Source organism: Lasioglossum baleicum, chromosome 12 (genome assembly GCF_051020765.1).
Source record: "Lasioglossum baleicum chromosome 12, iyLasBale1, whole genome shotgun sequence".
NCBI lineage: Eukaryota > Metazoa > Arthropoda > Insecta > Hymenoptera > Halictidae > Lasioglossum > Lasioglossum baleicum.
In genome coordinates this window covers 13,045,920-13,059,904 of record NC_134940.1, presented here as the reverse complement: position 1 = coordinate 13,059,904, position 13,985 = coordinate 13,045,920, and the positions used below count along the sequence as shown (strand labels likewise).

General features: G+C 41.3%; 2 protein-coding genes across 5 annotated transcripts in view; one reads left to right on the top strand and one right to left on the bottom strand.

The window, feature by feature from the left end:
- The window catches only part of Dnalig3 (DNA ligase 3), a 52,107-nt gene extending 48,512 nt beyond the window's left edge, over positions 1–3,595 (top strand). Inside the window, exons 14-20 of the mRNA XM_076434245.1 lie at positions 72–142; positions 434–580; positions 736–1,386; positions 1,471–1,584; positions 1,805–1,896; positions 2,118–2,208; positions 2,906–3,595. Of these exons, the coding sequence (XP_076290360.1) occupies positions 72–142; positions 434–580; positions 736–1,386; positions 1,471–1,584; positions 1,805–1,896; positions 2,118–2,208; positions 2,906–3,052 (1,313 nt within the window). The 3' untranslated portion in view covers positions 3,053–3,595. The remainder of the gene's footprint in view (positions 1–71; positions 143–433; positions 581–735; positions 1,387–1,470; positions 1,585–1,804; positions 1,897–2,117; positions 2,209–2,905) is intronic.
- Positions 3,596–4,189: 594 nt separating this feature from the next.
- Positions 4,190–13,985, bottom strand: part of LOC143213929 (prohormone-1) — a 121,615-nt gene continuing 111,819 nt past the window's right edge. For 3 of the 4 annotated variants that reach the window (XM_076434298.1, XM_076434299.1, XM_076434297.1), the window contains one exon: positions 4,190–7,392. In XM_076434298.1, coding sequence (XP_076290413.1) covers positions 7,228–7,392 — 165 coding nt within the window. In that variant the 3' untranslated portion in view covers positions 4,190–7,227. The remainder of the gene's footprint in view (positions 7,393–13,985) is intronic. The other variant, XM_076434300.1, reaches the window with a different exon arrangement.

Below are 13,985 nucleotides of genomic sequence, written 5' to 3'. Positions count from 1 at the left end.
GAACGGAGTACATTTGCCATTCAAAATATTACCAATTACCATTTCGTCAGAATGTTCTCCGATACTTGCAGGTGGAATGATGTCCGTGTTTCTAATGGGCTGCTACGACGAGGAACACCGCCAGTGGGTAACAGTGACCAAAGTGAGAATCTATCGACAATAGCACCGTCCACTATCACTCAGTTTTCCAGAAATTTCGTTTGAAAAGGAAACGATCTGATAGTTTGAGTGATCCCTGCTTACTGTGTACTCTTCCAATAGCAAAAACAGTATATACTAGAAGATGTAGAAACAATTATTTTCGGAGGCATCAAATTAGAATCCCTTATTTGTTATTCGAAACACAAAATTGGTATTGGGGCAGTGTAATCAATCTCGAATGTCACGCAAGAACCCTCGAATACCAGCCTCGACAAATAATATCTTATCTTAGGTTCACACGGGTCACGATGACGCGACACTTGCCATGCTGCAGGACGAGCTAGACATGATCAAGATCGGCAAGGACCCTAACAAGCTGCCATCCTGGCTGCGAGCGAACAAGCCGATGGTTCCAGACTTCGTAGCGAGGGATCCGAAGGTACAAACTCCAGGGAGTCCCCACTGTTTCATAACTACGGATTTTTGAAATGTTCACTTTTACTGACGTTGAAAAGTCGAGAATAATGCAACAACATCCTCTTTCTAACGTCTTCAATGGTTCGTATGTCATAACAGCTCGATTGTTATTTTCAGAAGCAACCGGTGTGGGAGATCACGGGCGCGGAGTTCACGAACCAAGGTGTGCACACCGCGGACGGAATCAGCATCAGGTTCCCGAGGGTAACAAGAATTCGCGATGACAAAGACTGGTCCACCGCCACCAAATTATCGGAACTGCACGATCTCTTCAGCAAGAGAGCAGACTCTATAGACGTGAGTCTTCTGCTCAAGGGACAGCAGAAGATCGACGCGGAACCAGAGTCTTCGAAGGGCCGGAAGAAATCGAAAACACCGTCGCCCAGCGCGAAAAAGAATCACTCGATTAAAGACATGCTCGTTCACAAAAGAATAAAACAGGAGCCGAGCAGTGTGAAGGTTAAGGAAGAACCGATTGATGCAGACATCAAGGAAGAACCGATTGATGCAAGCATCAAGGAAGAACCAATGGATACAGACGATGACGAGCAATCAGTGGATATTAAGATTAAAAAAGAACGATCAACGGGTATAAGCATTAAAGAAGAACAAACGAAGATGAAGATTAAAGAAGAACAAACGAAGATGAAGATTAAAGAAGAACAAACGAAGATGAAGATTAAAGAAGAGCCAAGTCACAGTTTCGATGCTGCGAGTGAAGAAGATCAGAAGCAGCGGCCAGAATATTACGCGTTCGTGGACAAGGATGTACGCAGGCAATATTTTTGGACAGATTGTTATTGTTTTTATTGTTGACTGGGGTTGTTGTTTTATTTATCGTTTATTTCGCAGTATATAGAGTATTCCGCAGGTGGAACGCCTCTGAATTGGATAGACGGACGAAAACCCAAGGGCGGTCTTCCTGCAAATGCGAAACCGCTGTACAATCTCTCTGTTAGCGAATTGGTAAGACACCGTGCCAATCTTTGACACATTTATATGTAAATGCTAAGTATGCAACTTCATAATTTCAATAATTAATATAAAACGAAAAATATATAAAACCGGCCATTTGACAGGCAGCGGTAGGTTTAGCGTTAATATTTATTTAACTGATTCAACTCGACAGAACTATCGAGAATATAGTCTAGTCATGGTGTTCACCATTTGGGACAATGCTTTTCAGAAATCGAAAACGATCCTGGGAGCTGCTCGAGTGCTCCTCGCGTCAGGATTCAAGAGAGAGAGGCACGATCATGTTCGTCGTTTACTGAAAACGTATCCTTTTGTTCATCGAACCCGACATCCAGCTTCGACCAGTCACGAAGCTGATCTCCCGGTACAGATAGGATTATGTTTCTCCAACGAGGAATAAAGTAGGAAATCGGGGAACGGGTTATCGTTAGCCGTTTCGCTCGCCGAGAGACTTAAAGGGGATGATTGGGTCTCGCCTAACGAGTTCTAGGTATTTTCCTTAATCCTGATGAATCGGTCGTCAGGCTTGGAGCCAAGACGTTGAAGGAGCGAGAGGGATCGATAGCCACTCACGTGATCCATTCCCGCCCTGAGATATCCTCTTCGATGATCCACGTAAGTACGATTCGAGATTCGAGATCGGAAAGATTCTTACTCCTTTGTCTAGAGGCTATGTAGACAATTATTTCTTTTCATAATAATTTTATAGAGCTGAGAATTAGTGGACCATGATTATTCAGATATTACAACAATCAGTTACAACAATTACAACAATAATGCTTGCAGCGTATGTATTGGTCTAGATCAAACTATTGCTTTGTGGGAAGTATTCAGACATTAAAGGCCTGAATAACCGGAGTCCTATATTTCTAAATTCTTCAAATGATCTTAAAGTTTTGCCTACTAATCGTAAGGCAGGGGCTTAGGACGTTCAGAATAGATGAAGACCATACACATCGTTTTCTCCGAATTAATTGCAGCGTAAGGGATTGACAGGTGCAATTTTGACGTTTCTGAGCTTCCGGATGAGGTCACATTGTTCGACACCAATTTATGCGATAGTCAACCGATTTTTTCGACATGTTAGTCGAGCCTGGTCTCTCGATAATCGGGTTTCGAATCGATTGAAAGGTTCGGGCCCTGGAATAACAGGGTTAAAGTCGGTTAAGCGGCTTTCGGCCGCTGCAACTTGTCAGCTTTACTGATCGCACGCGCCAATTACCGGTTATCCGGTGCCCGGCGGCCTGTCGATCGCGATTTCCGCTTGTTCCGCATGCTGCAGCGACGCTAATCTAGCCGACACGTTTTGCAGGAGTTCGGGGACGTGCCGAAGTCTGCGAGGCACGTGACCGTCGGCTGGTTAGAAGCATCCGCCTCGGCTTCTGCCGCGCAAAATGTGGAGGAGCACGCGGTCCAGCTGGCCCCGGACTATTGCGTTTGTCCCTGCAAGCACCGATGACCCGAAACCGCTCCCAGAGTCGCCTAAGTGGCGTACAGTGGGGTAACGTTGCTTAATATGACCTCACAAGTCGCGACGTACATTGATGCGTTACTTTCAATTTAGTAAATCGAGTCCTTTCCTTTTACACAACTACGAAATGCATATTGCTTACGACCATTCGCAGTTTTGTTTATTAATTTTTTGAACGTATTTCTTCTTTATTCTTGGATGAATTTGATAAAACTGAACGCAGTAACATTTTGTATTAGGCAACCTCACCCTTCACTCAAACCGATAACACGTCCCTCGAATGAATTACACACAATTTTTGTAAAATCGATGCTACCTCGGACTACGCGAATTGCGCACGAAGAATTTTAAATATCTACAACGCTTCTCCGAACGTTGCGTTTTTTACGTAGACCGTATTTGAACGTGACATGTGCTGTCAATTATTTAATTACGTTTTCACTAGAATATTTACGCGCTAGGTAGAAAATCAATTTCGAGTTTACAAACCCACTGATCTTCACATGAATAAACACATTGACCAGAAGCTCTTCTTGTAATCCTTCGATCATCCCACCACGAACAAAACTTGATTAATATTTCAGCTGCTGAAAGCCTGCATCAGACTGCGGATTTAAATGTGTGCAAAATGAATGTCAACTACGACGTCTTGCGGTAAAGCACAAAATGTCACTGGTGTACATCAAATCCGAGAATACTACTAGAAAGTTGTCGATAGATAACAAATGCATTATTAGGGTGGTTTAGAAAATTGTTAAAATAATTATAGCGAATACATGTAGCCAGTTGGAAACAAAAGGAACAATAGAAAATTGTTAAAACAAAGAAAGATCAGAGTGTCTAGGATGAAAACCACGTTCGAGTAGATCTCGAGCACCGTTCCGGAAGCCATAAAAGGTGACACGAGTGCTGTAGTCGATGAAGGGGTTAATTGCCGTCGTCGGAACATTCCGGAGATTGCTAAATCATGTTCGTCGTATACGAGGATCACGCACCGTTCACGGATCAACGGCAAAGAGCTATCGAACTCCCGTTGACTTACCTTTCGACCGCCATAAGTACTGGTTCCTCGGACTCGTTCGACACGATCTACGAGGAACGGAATCAAAAAGGAGGACAAGTCTCGAACGTACCACACTTTTATATCGCTTTTCTGGATACAATTTGCGCCGGGTAACTCAACCAAATTATCGTACATTCGACGATCGCTCGCTGGAACTACCGACGACGTTCTCTTATTTCTGTATCGGAGCAATAACGATTACAGTGTTTACGAATGTCCGGGGAGATCATAAAGGGAGAAAATGAATAAGCGAATATAATTTCGATAAGCTAACGAAGCACCTGAACGGAAATTTATCGTTCGACGTTTCTTATCGGGGTTGCACATTTGCGCAACACACATTTCCTCTTTAATCACCGACTATGCAATTCCGTGAGATTTTATGGTCTGTCGAGAATAACGATTTTTATCGTGACAGATCTTAGATTGCGGATTTTGAAATAATAATAATAATACAACAGTATTATTTGATTCTCCTAGCTTTTTTTCACTTTCTTGTTTGATCTACTCATTTTTCTCGGAAGTTACTGTCGTTCTCCATCTTTTTTCATTTTTATCATTTCAAGCATGTCTAATATAATTTTATAGTTCAGAATGTTCCTCGTCTTGTTCTCCTCAGACATTCGCGTAGAAACAAATTAATGCTAGTACAATTGTATTAATCTAAATTCCTCGGTGATCATCAGACTGCGGATTCCATGCATTCATAACAAAATGACTCGTTAAAATGAAAAAAATCTGACGACAGAGAAATTGAAGAATATTGTTACACCACTTTCTACAATATTATTGAAAGACGGTATTTTTATTTCATTGTTGTTCCCCAGAATTAACACAATATTTATTTTGCATAAAGATCCACAGTCTAGTGATATATTCTATTGCAAACAAGCCAAATATCGTACAGCAAGGTTTCGATTCACTTTCGAACAAGACACTAAGACACGACAATTCGCATTCCCATTAAAACATCGCAACTGTGCGAAAGCTCTAGCCTGAACAGTTCGCCCCTCGTCGACTAAGAAGCGAAGTTTCGCAATTGTTGGCCGTCCTTTCGCAGTTCGATTCGAAGATTGCTCGCTAAAAATTCACTGTTGCGCTGTTCTCTTGACGGTAGTTCCAGCGCGATACGAAAACCGGCGACATTTAATCAGAATGGAAGCTGAGAGGAAAAAACGGATCGATATCAGAGAGATATTCATCGCCGATCACAATGGAAGGAAATAGTTTTCTTTTCCGACTTTCGACTGTTCGTGACGCGCTGCGCAACACCATATACGCGAAAATCCGTGCGTTTGCTGACCCGCGTAAACCCACGGCTCGCAATTCTCGCGAAAATATACATATAATACACGCAGTAAACGGCATTGTTTCACACGAGCTCTCGGACGTGTTACTCTGTCTAGCTAATCTACGATTTCTTGACGTAACACGCTCGCCGACGCCGTCATTTCTATGCCACACTTGCAATTTATATACACTCATCGAAATTTCTATAAAGTCACTGTGTTTTGTGCCCGTGGGAAATCAAGGCTGTTTCTGTACTTCTTTAAGGCCTGGTTTACGTTCCATTTTTGTGCAGAAGAATTTAAAAGTTGTTGCACACGTCTTGGTACTAGGAGCTTCAATTCAGCTCGAAATTGTGCTGCATTTTTCCTTTCCTCAGCCGCAGACCTCATTAATAATTAATGTTGTCTCTTTGATCATTTTTTATTACCACCTTTGAAATGATTTTTTCGTAAATTGATATAATTATTAATCGCAGCGTATGACCGATTAATTTTCTTAGCAATTGCGAGCGTCGATTGATGCCTTTCCTTCACTTGTTAATAAAAGCATTCTAATACACGTGAATCAAATTATAACAAACAGGATTTCCACGAGTTCGAAAACTAATACTATTAGGATGTTTGCAGTTTTCCGTAGTTCTCTGCTCAGAGAAACACTAATGTAAGTGACTTTATAGAAACTTCGCACTTGTGTTCTGCACCACACAGAAAAAAATCAAAACAAACGTAAACATAGCGGTCTAGAGTGCATAAATTCGTAATTTATTTGATAGCACCCAAATTCATTCGACAGTCGAACTTCATGCAATTTTCGGAAAGAATAGAAGTCGGGACACATTGACAACTGTTGATTCTTCTAGTGTTGAATTCGTGGTACACCGCGTAATGCTCAGAGGTTCCGTGAGTTTCTTCTGTAAAATTATTTCAATATTTTACAGAAGTGGTGCGCTGCATTTAATGAAACATTTTGACAGTGAAAGTAGACAGCGAATGGTGATAGTGAACGTGTTAACATCGAGTATGCATTCGCATCCGCGCGGCTCCTCCGGCACTTTTTACAGACAACATTACATACTAGGATTTCCTTAACCTTTTGGATCTGAAAGATGACTTAATTGTAAAGATCCCGATTAACTTACTGTTGGAGTAACTGGAGAATGATCGGTCGAGTGTTTCGTTTAGTAATCTCGATGCCGACTATAATAATTGATATCGGTTTCGATAACTTTTAATTCTTCACAAAGTGAAACGCTTTTGTTGTCGATCAAAAAGTATTCAATTACACCTGCGTTTTTAATTGGCGCTGTTCCATGAACGACGGTTTAATCGGATTGCTTTGACAAAAAATCTCTGCTCTCTCCAACATAAATACATATAAACCAATTAATGGAATTCGGAAAAATGGACAATTCGGCTTAGCTGGTCGACGAACGAGAAATATGATCGGTCGAAAGACACCTTTTAAAATTTAAAAAAAAAATTTGTCGTGACTGCAAGAAAACAATTATTTGATAAATCGATTTCCTTAAATGTACATGATGATTGGTGGTATAACCGAGAAGAGGATTCTTTATCGTGACAAACAAATAAATCCGATCTAGAAGAGTGCAATCCAAAGAGCAAAATTGATGTTCTATTTGAATGGAGGGAGACTAATCGAATTCAGGGGGTTGAAAGCGAGTCACAGGGCTGTCCGCGCAGATGTCGTGTCGACAGGAAGTGGATATCAGTGTCCGGAGGAGACCGGAAGAGACAGACAAAGAGGAGACGAAAGGGAAAGTTTGCTGGTCGCTGGGGCTGTCCAGGTCGATCTATTTGCCGAAGCACGAGACCGCGTTGAACGCGCACTGCTTCCAGTAACTGCGCTTGCGCTGTAGATCAGTCACGTCCAACTGGCTCCGGAGCCGCTTCTCGATCTGTTTCCTGAAGAGGTAGTTGATCAGAGCCGTCTCCACGCTGCTGTCGTCGTCCACCATCTGGAAACACACAATTCATCGTCTCCGATCCGCTCGATCTGAGGATCCATCGATCTCGCGGACAACAAAACCGCATGCCATCATCGATCTCACATACTGTCTTCCATTTCGCATGCTACAATTGCGTTAGCGTGAAAGCTGCGAGTGATTCGCGAACACTAGGCTTGAACGCGAAGATACCACATGCAAAAAAATCAAATTAATTTCGTATACGTTGTTATTTATTATTCTAAACTATTAGGTGTGCGAATAAGTTCCTTCCCCTCTTTTTTCTACGATCATGACTTCTGACTAAATTCGAATTGCTTCCCGATTTTGGTGCCATCTGAAAGAGCGTTCTTTTAGTTTTAAGAAGAGTCGTGACGAGCGCTCTAAAAGTTTCCAGTACTATGCAACAATTTCAAGCAATATGGCGTGCGAGAAGCATCATTTGCCTCGCTTACTCTTTGCATTCCAGCTTTGGCAATCAGCTGTTGAAGCTACTGAAATGATCTGCGCGGCACTGGGACAAAACGCTGTATCTTACGCAACATGCAAAAAGTGGTACGAAACATTTAAAGCCGGAAATTTTCATTTGGAAGACGACGATCGTTCAGGTGCACCGAGAAAGTTCGATGACGGCGAGTTAGAGAAATTAGATCAGACAATATTTTATTACATTCTATGTAATAAAATCTTGCATTTGGAAAAACGAATTTGGTAATAATTTAACAATCATTTCTTTTATAATTTCATAAGAGGGTGCGTTGCATTTAACCCCTTGCCGTACTTTGACTAGCCAGACTCGTAATGAAGGTTTCTAACAGAGTCTAACAAATATGAATGTTATGCGTTTCGTTTTAGATGAAATAAAATTTGATTCGTTTGTAGTCAATACTTAAGCATTAAAATAAATGTAGCCATATATAAAGACGTTCTAATCACTGTAACTGTGAAAGAAAAGATACGGCAAGGGGTTAATCGAACATTGTAACTACAAAGACTATTGCTGAAATAATTACTTCTACATTTTGTTTAGTATTTCACAAGACGTTGCTTTTCGACGAATCCTTTTACAAAAGCTGAATTATTTCTCCATTTTGTTCGGGCAAGTAGCATCGAGCAAATGAAAAAAGCAAATGGCGAAGGAACGCATGCAGCAGGTGCTTCTCGAGTTGTAACGTGTATGTGCCTCGTTTGTCTGTGTTATCGTCAATTAATTCGCTGCATTGTTATTAATCTGAATCGTTAAGTTTCCATACCGCAACGGAGACCCCTTTTCGTTCTAATTAAATAATGTGATCAAGAGAATCTGCTTCGCGGTTAACGATGCAAGGATTCCTCTTGTCCTCGATCAAGAACACGTTAATGACCGTAACGCGAACAGATTGTACCAGCTTCTAATTAATACTAAACGTACCGTACCTGGACAATATCGGATACATGTTGGCTTACATGATCTTTCTAAAAAGATATACAGTGGTGCCTCCGTAAACGAGGTTAATCCGTTCCTTAAACCAAACCAACCATTCCCATAACAAGTAATGATAAAATTGATTAATCCGTTCTACTGATGACTGACTAACTCCTTACATTAATAAGTAAAATAATTTGTAAAATAATTTGAACGCTGTTTAAACACATAAATAAAAAATGAGATTTTATTATAGATTTCTAAATTTAAACACTGCTTAATGCTGAAATACAAAAAGAAACAAATGACATCCTATTCTGTGGAAGAAGAGTACCCTTGCAATAAAACCTGACATTCTGGTGTTCTTTCTTTTTCCATCTTTTCTGTCGCTTTTCACTAGGCTCAGCTGGTTTCACTGTCCTCACTTGCATGATCAGTCAGTTAATAATACATCAGCTCCGAATATAATTGATTATTGATTTAATTTTTCCTCCGAGATAATTATTTTAAAATGACGCAAAATTTACACAAAAAATTTATGTCGTATACCGAACAGAAAAGTCGTACACCGAGCAAAATTTGTCACGTCCAAACAGGACGTACAGTATTCCCACGATTGATGTGACTTTCGGTTATGCGGGTGATGTTACTTTTTTATCTCCACTACTAGCGGGTTCCCCCTTGTGCGGTCGATCGCGCTACAAAGAAATTAAGGTATTAGGGTGTTTAAATTGGGGTTTTATGATAATTGATGTATCATTCTCAGGAACAATTTCCCACTTAGCACCGGTTGTTTACCCAGGATCGTCGTTTACACTAAAAAAACGTAGTACCATTTCGTTTCCTGAGACTCGACACCCCCGATGTTCTCACAACAATCGCGGGGAGACACTGTATTCCGAATTGAACGTACTCCAAAGCAGACGTATACCGAGATACCACTGTACTGCTATGTTTGGGAGAGTCTGCAGAATAATTGCACGTAAGAATCATTCGTTTTCGCGATTGCAGCAGAGAATATTCTTCAAATCGAAAAGATCTACTTCTTAACAGTGAACCTGCCAACGTCGGTCATGTGACTGATTTCATTTTTATAAAGCAACATTGACTACACTTAGTGCTCGCTAATGCAAGGAAAAATTCAAGTTAGCTGAAGAAGCGTTGGACCAGACTAACAAAAGTTCATTTTAATTCATGATGCTTCGTGATCGAGTTTATCCGCTCGGAAACCATAAGCTTCGCTTAGCACGCCAGAGCATATACGAAGCGTTAATCGGAGAATACTCGCTCGATGCATTTCCGCTTTTACCCGGCCGTAAAAGCGACTAGCACACAAAATCCACGGCGGTCCTAATTCGAAGTAATCGATGCAAACGTTCCGGGTCCGGGTCGCGGTCTCTCGCCGGTAAAATGTCGCCGCGATAAACGAATATTCTAATTTCCGACAACGGGCTCTCTCTCTCTCGCGCGCGCGCTCGCGTGCCTCTCGTTTATGAATTTACCGTCCCGATTGAGAAGTCGACAAAATTGAATCTACGCGGGGCCACCGCCATCGTTGCCGCCCCTTTTTCCCATTTAATCCGCTCGCGAATAAAATCTGCACTCGGCGTTATCGGCCATTAACGCCCCGTTCGAATCGTTGCGTCGCGTCGCCGGACAGCATCGAGAACAAACACACTCGCGGACGCGCGTGGCGAGCGGCTCCCATAGGGAAAACTATGAAAAATCGGTAGGAAAATCGTATATCCGACGCGATTCGTTTCAATTATTCAAAGCGATGCGACGGTTATCGGCCGTTAGGCGAACAATATTCGTTTCACGCGCTCGCGAACGACGCTCGCTAACGAGCGAGAAATCGCCCGGTCGAGCTCGTTTCGCCGGATACGTTTTCCGCGGAGACCGCCATTTTGCTTGATGTAAAAAACCGAGTATACAACCGAACCAAGTTTCGTGGCGATTTCTCATTGGCGAAGGCTCGACGTTCGTTGCTTGTATGCGGATTTTTATGCAGAATAAAAATCATCCGGATTCATTTCGAGACACGTGGCTGTACAGGATGTTTCATTTTATAATATATTTTCTAAAATATATTTATTTCTATACGGATGTTTCTGTTTGTTTTTTGATTCATTAATTTTGGTGTTCCGCAAATTTTTCATATCATCACAAAAGTGTTCCGCGACTTCGAAAAGGTTGAGAACCACTGCACTAGAGTGTGACCCCCAGAAAATCTTCTTTCATTTCAATCAAGTGCTAAACAAAACATCGATGACCTTCAAAACTACGAGAAAAGATAACATTTGCTGCGGAATCAGATACAGGTTGCTTTATAAAAACTTTTCCCTAGAAAGTCGCTAATTGCTCGGGATAAACATCAAAATATTTAGCGACGGTCTGGTTAATGGACCGCCGCGCCTTCCGTTTAGCAAATGATAAATCAGTTTTGCATATTGGTCCGTCCGAGTCTCCTCTCGGTCGAAGCTTCTCCATTTATTTCGTATTTATTCTCACTGAAAGTGGTGCGCGCGCGTGCGCCCACTACGATTTGAATATTAACGAGGCCGCTGTAATCACAATTTGTCATTCGCGCGCGGGACTTCGACAAAAACGGGAAAAAAGGGACGCGATTAGAATATCCTGAAAACCCGGCTACGCTGATAGAGAAAGCCTCTCTCTTGTTCTCCGTGGTGGTCTGTCCCTCCGAAAACGACAACGGACCTTTCTGCGTCGCATTTCTCGTAGTTTTCAAGGTCATCGATGTTTTTCTTCAAATAACTACATATATTTTCGTGCTGCATCGCGTAGTTCATAAAAAGATTCATTCAAATATGTACTGTGGCATAACCTTCAGATGGCCTTGAACTGCGAAGATGAAGGTCAACTTAAATTTCATTTCAAAATGTCTATCAACGTAGGCTACTGACCGCTTGATACAATTGAAATTACACATAAAAAATGTTTGTACTGTGTCACAATTGAGCCGCTCACTTGCCAAATCGATTAACTCCATCAGAATATAATATACATTGTTTTTCAATATTCCCTTTGGAATAAAAATTGAAACAAACATTGTGTGATGCATAAATACAGATGTAATTTCCATATAAAGACATGTAGAATGAATAAGATAGATCAGCCTTGGTGTAATCGTTATTGTCACAACTTTTGGGTGACTAAGTTAATCGGTTTGACATGTGAAAAAAAAGTAATAACATCAATATCAGTCTTCAAATTATATTTTTTATTGCAGAAAATTTCAATAATTCTATTTCTGCAAGATGTGCATGTATGAGCCGTTCACATGCCAAATCGATTAACTCTCTACTTTTTGAAATATTTCAAATTTAAGTGTCAAAGCACTTGGATCAGTCATAACTTTTTTTATTTATAATAAATTTTCCAAATAATACAGATTAACACCATTAAACGACAATATTTTTTGAACGCGGATTTCATTATTAATCCAAATAAATTATTTATTATTAGGCCAGAGCAAAGAAAATGTTGTCGTTAAAAAGTGGAGTTAATCGATTTGGCCTGTGAACGGCTCAATTGAAGAAAATATTCTGGAAGTCATCTGAGTGAGTAACACCTCCTGAATCAAAACAATACAATAATTTGATTTCATTCACCATATTCATTTGCCTGCATACTATAGGCGAAGATTTTTATTAGAATCTATTAAATTAGCCAATGTCAGATTTATTCGTAAATAGCGCAGGTTTTACATCCCGAGATCACCTTCCGCAGATCGCATTCAGCTTTTTGCAAACCAAATTCGCCCTTCTGCGGATAACCTATCCAACCAAATTCTCCCTTCCGCGGATCGAATTCACCCTCCTGTCGCAAATCAAATTCACCACGAAGTGCTAGAGGTTGACTCTTCCGAAATGAACGACGAACTGTCGGCATGAAGGGGAGAAACACAAATATGGCCAGTCAGCAAAATCTGCTCGAGCAGATTATGACCAGATATCTGCAATCGTGGGGCTATTCTGGGTTTTTAAAAAATCGATTTTTATTCGGCCCTACTACTTTCACCCCTTCAAACCCAATCTTGGGTGACAATCCTGATTACCAGACTGCGAAAATATTCTTTAATCATTTGAACAAGATGAAAATCAATTCAATTCGATTATAGCAAAGCTGCATTTTTCAATACTTCCTATCTACATCCATTTTGCATGGTATTTGACATTTGGCGTAGCAATTTTGACACTAAACTTTGCAAGCAGATACCCAGCTTGAGACAGAAACAGATGTGTCGGTATTTGCTAACAATGTTTGGTGACAAATTCGTACTCGAAGGGAAGATTTGCACGAGTGCTCGACACACCCGATAGATGCAGAGCCGTTCCCCTCGATTTCCGCCGACAACGTCTGTTTCCCCGCACGGCGAATAAAGTCGTTAAGCGAAAAGTGAAATAAGGGAAAAGTGAAATAAGAGAAACACCTGATGAAACAAAACCGTCGACGGGAACACGTCTGGAATATAATGAAAATGCGAGGTGAAAAATTCAATAGAGGAAGAACGCAACAAGATTTTCTTCTACGATGAAGGGAGAGAGAGAGGACGAGAGATAAAGGAAGCAATCTCTTACGCAAGACGTTCTCTCGAAAGGACCCGCGTAACGCGCGCTCGCCGATCGCAGTTTAAACGTAACCCGTGTATGCTAATGTGAGCGAATTCCACCGTTTAAACGTATACGACAGAGACGAAACGAGACGAGACGAGACTCACGCTCGCGATCCCCTGTTTTGCAATTCAAACGCGTTACGCAACCGAACACAAACGCCCATTGTTGCCTCTGTCAGTTGCGGGGAGTGGGTGTGCTTTCTCTGTTTCCCCGTTCTTTCTCGCAGGTCCTCTGGCATTTTTCTATTTTTCCCGTTACACTCGGTCGACTTTCCTCAAAAAACCTGTTCTCCAACGTTCCATGATTTTACTGCCTGCTCGCCTGTGCTCACATTCATGTTCCGCTAATCTAAGCGTGATGACCACCTGTTCTACATTGTTAGATAACAACATTGAAATTGTATGCGATTGGACTGTTTATTTGGACTGCAGTCTGGTCGATCACACTCTTTTGTTTCGGGTCATTGCGGTCATTTATTCTCTCTCGCCAGCAAATATTAGGTGTAGAAATTAATTCGGGGTGCCTTGATATTAAATTATTTATAACTCTGGTTTGAATGACAA